Below are 7,586 nucleotides of genomic sequence, written 5' to 3'. Positions count from 1 at the left end.
AAAATTGGGGTGTCGACATAAATTATTTCCAGTTTCGCATCTTAACAGTTTCTGCAAAACTTAAAATCTAGCTGCGTCAAAAAAATATCATTACATGTAGACCACACGAATGCATGAATATGAAATAAGATGGATATCCAGTTTCTACAATCTACCAAACTCAACCCAAATTAAGCAAATAAATGAATAAAAAAAATGAATAAATGGATGGAAAATGTAGTGGACACGTGTCGTGATGGTAGAGGCTACATTCCACCATTAAAGGGCCAACCTTGCCCTCCAGTTTTTGCATCACCAGCAGAGCCGTAACTGCACTGCTTTAGAGAGATGTCTTCCACAAACTTTCTTCTTCTCCTTCTTGGAGCGGTGGTTCTTCTTGCTGCTCCATCTGAACCCTCCGACCTCCTTCCCGACGGCAAGCCTTACAAACCACCTTACAAGCCACCCTACAAGCCCCCACCTCATAAGGGATACCCTCCCGTTGAGGAAGCGGAAGTCGATGGCTACAAGCCGCCTCATAAGAAACATCCCCCCGCTGAGGAAGCCGAAGTCGAAGTCGATGGCCACAAGCCACCTTACTACAAGCCGCCTTACCACAAGCCACCTTACTACAAGCCGCCTTACCACAAGCCACCTCGTAAGGGACATCCTCCTGCTGAAGAAGCCGAAGTCGAAGTCGATGGCCACAAGCCACCTTATTACAAGCCGCCTTACCACAAGCCACCTTACCACAAGCCGCCTTACCACAAGCCGCCCACGGCTAACTGAACATAATCGAGCTAGTGACTGCAAGACTTAATTTAAAGACGTAGCTACAATAAGCAGATATTATTATGGTGTACTGTATCTATAGTTGGTCTTGAAGTTGAATAAGAGCTTGTGCAAGCATGTCAGCCTTTATATTTTTATTGCAACTATGTAGAGCCAGTCAAAGGTATGAAAGAGGTTAGTGATCATGTTATATATATGGCCTGCTGGTTGTGGTCTTTTTATCACCAAGGTGTTTGCATCAATTTTCTGCGTGGGGTTTCTTAATTCTTTTTGCATGCAATTTGCAGAGTAGTAGCCAAGCCTAGGTAGCTAGTTGGAAAAACACATATCTCCTTTGAAGGCATCAAATTTTAAAAATTTCCTATAAAATTTGTCTAAAAGACACGAGCCTTTCTTATATTTAGTAAAAATAAAGGTTAAGAGAGGGTCTCAAAAAGGCAAATATTAAGATAAGATTGATTTTTGGAGTTTTTGAAAAGGGAGGTGTTACAAGATGGATTGTAAAATAATAATAATAATAATAATAATAATAATAATAATAATAATAATAATAATAATAATAATAATAATAATAATAATAATAATAATTTTTTGACAAATCTCAAGAGAAATTATTATTATTATTATTATTATTATTATTATTATTATTATTATTATTATTATTATTATTATTATATGAAGGAAGGTAATATGGCTTTTAACTATGATTCCTTCAATATATTATTTAAAAAAAAATTCACTCACTACATATTACCATTTACTAGTAATATTTTTAAAGCATGAATGCATAAATAATTAGAAAACGGAGAGAAAATTTTGACAATTTCATAAAATATAAGATAACAGCTCGTCTTCTATTAAATGATAGAAAAACAAGCTTTTCAATTTCTAAAAATGTGTAAACTTAGATTTGGATTGTGGGAGTTGAATAAAGCATAATTTTTTTTATTACATAGGAACACAGGTCATCTTCTATTAAATGATATAAACGCGTGCTTTTCAATTTCTAAAAATACTTGAACTTGGATTTGGATGGTATGAATTTGAATAAAATATAGCACATAATTATATTATCATTCTTTTAAATTTATACAAATTCAAATCCAAATTCCGAGGTTGATGCTATTGAACACTAACTACTATATAATATCTCATACTAATCATACAAGTATGGCAACTAATTAACTAAAAGTGCTCAAATATTTTAACTGATATTTATTGGGTCATTTTAAGAATTTGTAACTAATTAAAAGAAGGGCTTACAGTTTTCAGTCAACATTTATTGGTATTTTTGAAGAATCTCTTACTACTTATATCTTAACCTTCAAAATTAAATATTTAAAAAATAAATTATGTGATTATTTGGAAAAAAAATAAATGTCTTGAAACTAAATAAAAAAAAAATTAAAAGCATATATCGAACTACATCTATGACTGAATTACAATTCTTTTTTTCTTTTTTCTTTTTTCTTTTTCTTTCGTTAGGCATGATGGAATTTGCAATAATGAGATATAAGGTATACTTTAACAAATTTGTAACTATAAGATCAATGATTTAGTTTCAAAAACTTATCTTTATATTAGTATTGCAATTGATAGTTAACTAATAAAATTTACAAGGTGCAATTTGTATTTGATAGGTAGCAAATTGTTAGTCTAAAATTAAATAAAGTCAAACAAACATTAAATAGAATTAAAGGAAATAATAAACTCTTGTAACTCCTTCAAAAAGACCCATAAGTCGAATATACAATGTCCAACATATATAAAAGGTTCAAAAATCACTAATTGTTCCTCATAAATGGGGAATTATTGAGAGGATTGAAGACCTACACAATTATAAAAGGAACACTTCGGGAAGAGGTAAGATCATCTGAGAAATTTTTAATCTTATACTATTGTCATTTAATGCATACCATTCCATCTTCCTGATTTAAGCATCGAAATGATCCCCGAAATTAATACACCTAAATCAAATGGTAGTGATTACAAGGTCATGGCATATACAAAGTCAATATTCCTCTAAATACATGGAATTAAAAGACAATTAGATAGGATAATGAAACCCTTATAACCCCCAAATAAACGTCAGATTAAAAACTCATAAATCATATGTAACTCTCAGCATAAAGGCTCATAACTCCCTTATAATCTCTCCTTGATTGGAGAATTAATAAGAAGAAGGCCAAACAACTATAAAAGGGCCGTTTTGAGAAGAGGTAAATTCATCTAAGAAGTTCTCTATCTTATATTGTTCTCATTCAATGCATACCCTTAAATCTTCTCGACTTAGGCATTGAAATGATCTCCTGAAGTATACCCCCAATCCTAAGTTTTTCTTTTTTATTTATTTTTTGGGTGGTCAAGATCATGATTGTGCCAACAAGTTTGATCCAAATTTTATTGGCAACATTATTTATAGGGCAAAATACATTGACCTACCTTGAGGTTTAGCAAAAAGACAATAACCTCCCCTAAGGTTTCAAAAATTATAAGGACCTCTCCTGTGATTTTTTCAAAAGGACACAAACATGTCCTAGTATTTTATAAAAAGACAATTTTTTTAGGGGAGGTATATGTGTTTTGGCCAAACTTAGTAGATGTTTGTGAGATTTTCAAAATCTTAGGGGAGGTTTATGTCTTTTTGTCAAATCTCCGAAGAGTGAGTGTTTTTTATCCTTATGTAAAATATTTAAAAATATTTTATTAGTCTTTATGACTCGACTATAAAAATGATTTCATTAATTGGAAGTTTCATATTTTAACTTTTAAATTCTAACTTTCATAAATAGAGAAATGGACTAAGGTAACAAATGACGTTAGTTCAAGTCAACTATGCCCTTGTGGAGCTCAGCCAGTGTGCTTGAACTAAAAAAGCGAAAAATAGTAGAATCATTATAAACATTTGTTGTCAAATTATCCACAATTTGGACACATATAATCCTCTTAATGCATTTTTTTTTTTCAAAAAACACAAGAAATGTCATATATTAAGGTGTCAAACAGTACGTATGACAATAAATTGTAACACTTTCTTATGAAATTGGAGGGAGAGATAGAAAAAAAAAATCATTTATAATTTTTATGGCAAGACTTTGTGGTCAAGACACAAAATGTGTTAAGAGTTTCAATATTGAAAAGGTATTGTACATCTCAATAACAAAATCCTAAAAATGACAATTAATAACATGTATAATAAAACATAGATAAACTTAGACGTGAACTACATATAATTTCTAGACCGTCAAATATCTTATTAATTGGAGACTGAGTTGAAAAAGTATGTAGATATTTTAGGAATTTAAAAATAAAGCTATCGTATTGATTTATTATTTTTTTAATTGAGGAAAAATGATAGAAATGTTTTTTTAAAAAAAATTTATAATTGAAAGTATTTTGTCATTTGAAATGACAAATCAAAGAGGATTGGGAACTGTCATATCCAAAAAATGAATAAATAAAAAAGGAAGGGTCTGTCCCACTGAGGAAAAGAACAAAAAAAAGAAAAAAAGAAAAAAAACAGAGATGAGTTGTTTGAAAGTTGAAAATTTAATTCATAAGAGTTTTTTTGAAAATATAATTGATAAAAAATATGGTTAGAATTTGTCCTGAATATGTTTACTTCATATATATATTGTAACAATGAAATGAAACTCAACTTGTACCATCTCGGGCCACCACAGCTGCAGAATCACATGAGGGTTGAAATGACAACATGACGTCAATGTCGTTCTTTCGCTTTACGTTTAGCTGTAGAACAGAACAGACATGATCCCTTGGACTTATCTTTTTTTTTGGATTACGCACCAGGTATCCACGTGTTCGCTTTACGGTCCACGTGACTAATCCTGTGCCCCTTGAAGAGTTTCTTTGTGAATTTCAATATTGGTATTACAAGCTCGGTCCCTAAGATCAAGCATACACAAAAGAAGTCTTTATCAATAAATTACGCGGCAATTGGCCAAAAGTGGTAAAGCAAGCTATTAAGCAGCGACTAGAGAGAGATACAAAAGTATCAGATGCTCTCGGGGTTAGAGCTGAAATAGTAAGACAAATGATAAGACTTTATTGTATGTAGCGTCATATGTATCAGGATATAAGAAACATGCCTTATATGAATCTAGAGTGTTGTCCCAAGTTAAGTGGGGTAGTAGGGAGATATGACTATAACCAATGACCAACTAGATACTCAGAACGAGTAGAAACTAGTTGTGCAGGAGGAATATGCCATAAGAAGAAAACATCCAAAGTCAAAGGAAAGACTTGAAAGAAATTTGGAAAAATGAAAAGCTCTAAAAAAGGGCTGAAAAACCCAGAGAAGAGATATCTTAGACCCAGTAGGGTTAGAGGAGATGTTAAGGAATCATCCAAGAAGAAATATGGACGATATCCTAAATGTCCGCAATGAAAATTTCTAGAGAATTGTGACTGTTGTTGGTTCTGTGGCAAAAAGGGTCATAAGGCTAATAATTGTCCAGACGCAAAGAAAAGGAAGGGTAGCCTCAAGAGTATCTTGATGGAAAATTCTTCAAAATTGCTTTATGAACCGATTTGGGGAGAGGAGATAGACTCAGATGATGAGAGTATTTATTCTATTTTCTCAGAATACTCCAATTTGGAAGATGAAGAGGAAGATTCAGAAGACGAATCTCCTTTTAATCTAAAGCTAAGTCAGCTAAGACTAGCTATGATGAGAGCAGTAGATAAAGTACCTCTAGCGGGAGAAGAAGGAGATCTAGTACAAACTGCAGAAATTGAAAGTCCTTTAGAAAGTAGGGATTATCAGGAATGGAGGATGCCTCGAGCCATTTGGGCTGAAGCATACCAAACCTCATGGATACCTTACAAAGAGACTGTAAAGGTAATCGAGAAAAAGGTAACAGTAGAAGTATCCAAGACGGATGCAGGAACATTTATAGTTCCATTACTCACCACACAGGAAGTCTAGAAAGCAATGGATAAAAGAGCAAGATATGTCCATTATGGAATTATTCAGGTAGGGATAGATCCATTAGTTAGAAAAAGGCAAGATCTTCCTATCCTTATTGCAGTTATGGATCGAAGCATTGGTAATTTTGGTAGGTCCTTATTAGGAGGAGCAAAGGCTAACGTACATTCAGGAGCAGCTTGGATAAAAGTTATACCAGATTTACATATGGATCTTCAAGATAAAAGTGTGGAGAAAACTCTGCAGATAAGAGTTAATACGCGAGATTGGCAGAATATGTTAAAATGTAGCCCAGATAGGAGGTGCATTAGGCTCATTGCCAGGTTATATTTAAAGTTCTATAACACGGGGAAACCAGCCCTTTTATCATTTGTCTTACTGTTTCAGCTCTAATCCCGAGAGTATCTGATACTTCTGTATCTCTCTCTAGTCACTGCTTAACAGCTTGCTTTATCATTTCTGGCCAATTGCTGGGTAATTTATTGATAAATAAATTCAGACTTTTAGTCGATCGAGTAAGATATTTGATTGGTCAAAACTAATATCAACATAACATATAATATATTTTATTTATTTTTATTTATATACATTTATTTTATAAAAACAATATCGCCGAAAGCCCATATAAAGTATATTGTAAAGATTAATTAAAGTCACCTATTAATTAATTAAAATCATAAACAATCACCTAACAATGGTCTAAATTAAATTTGTATTTCCTTTCTTATTTTTCTAAAATATTACTCTTTATATATATATATATATATATATATATATTAAGAGTATATACTAAAACAATAATATCACACTGGTCTCCAAAAGTGACATGTCCACCTTACTTTAGGGTTAACGACGTGAACTTTGACTTATCTCTCGTCATGTGCCTTGAGCATCCACTATCCAAGTACCACTTGTCTTTCGAAGGGGTGGACCTAAAACACACCTCATCATTTAATATCGTGAATTGAAAGGTTTGCCACTTCCTGATCACTCGAGTCGCTTTTCCGAGTTGCTTGAGCTAGAGTTGTCCCAAGTTGTGGCCTTCATTGCCTTCTTCTTCTTCTTCCTAGACTCTTTCTTAAGCTGTGGACAGTCAGGTTTTATGCGACCTACCTTTTTGCAGTTATAACATGTTGGAAGTTTTGCTTTTGTTTCTTTCTTGCTAGTTTCACCTTTGTCCAATTTAGATCCTCTAAATTTTCTAGCAAATCTCTTATTCTTTTTAAAGAATCTACCTAGTCGTCTGGTGAATAACGCTTGGTTATCATCATCCATCTCTTCTTCTTCTTCATCACTTGAGCTTTCTTTGGAAGCTTTGAGTGTTGTGGATTTCTTGGTTTTTACAACTTCAGATGATCTTTCATTAATGACCATCTCATATGTGAGAAGGGACCCAATGAGTTCGTCTAAGGTTATAACTTTTAAGTTCTTGCCTTCAATTATAGCAGTGGCATTGGGTTCCCAAATAGGTAAAATTCCTTTAAGGATTTTCCTAATCATTTTGTAAGTTGGGTAGTTCTTCCCAATTAAGTGCATTTAGGGAGTTTATAATGTGTGTTGACCCTATTGGTCGTTCCCAGTTTTGATAATGACAAATACTCTTGGTATTTAATGTTTTCCAAGTATGTGTGTAAGTTTATATTGACGAAATCAATTGATGGCACATGAAGACTTGAAGAAAACAAAGACCCTGAAGCTTTCTCATTATTGTACTTTATATTATTGCCTTATTCGGGTCTGTAATAATCTACATTGCATGCATGTAGGAACTTATAAGCTCAAGACCCTAACTTAGAGAGATCTTAGGGTTGGTTGACCGACACCGAATTTTTCTGGTAGGATAGAAAGACCTTAGGTCCCTAAAAAA

General features: G+C 32.9%; 1 protein-coding gene across 1 annotated transcript; it reads left to right on the top strand.

Annotated features, from left to right (window-relative positions):
• Positions 1-327: 327 nt before the first annotated feature.
• Positions 328-768, top strand: LOC131151254 (repetitive proline-rich cell wall protein 2-like). The gene has a single exon (XM_058102508.1). It carries the CDS (start codon positions 328-330, stop codon positions 766-768), a length of 441 nt encoding a protein of 146 aa, XP_057958491.1.
• The last annotated feature ends 6,818 nt before the right edge of the window (positions 769-7,586 follow it).

This window comes from Malania oleifera, chromosome 3 (assembly GCF_029873635.1).
Source record: "Malania oleifera isolate guangnan ecotype guangnan chromosome 3, ASM2987363v1, whole genome shotgun sequence".
Classification (NCBI taxonomy): Eukaryota; Viridiplantae; Streptophyta; class Magnoliopsida; order Santalales; family Ximeniaceae; genus Malania; species Malania oleifera.
This window is presented reverse-complemented; position numbering and strand designations above follow the sequence as displayed.

What these genes read in the sequence shown, in the direction of transcription:
- LOC131151254 (XM_058102508.1), top strand. Translation starts at nt 328, where the DNA reads ATGTCTTCCACAAACTTTCTTCTTCTCCTTCTTGGAGCGGTGGTTCTT.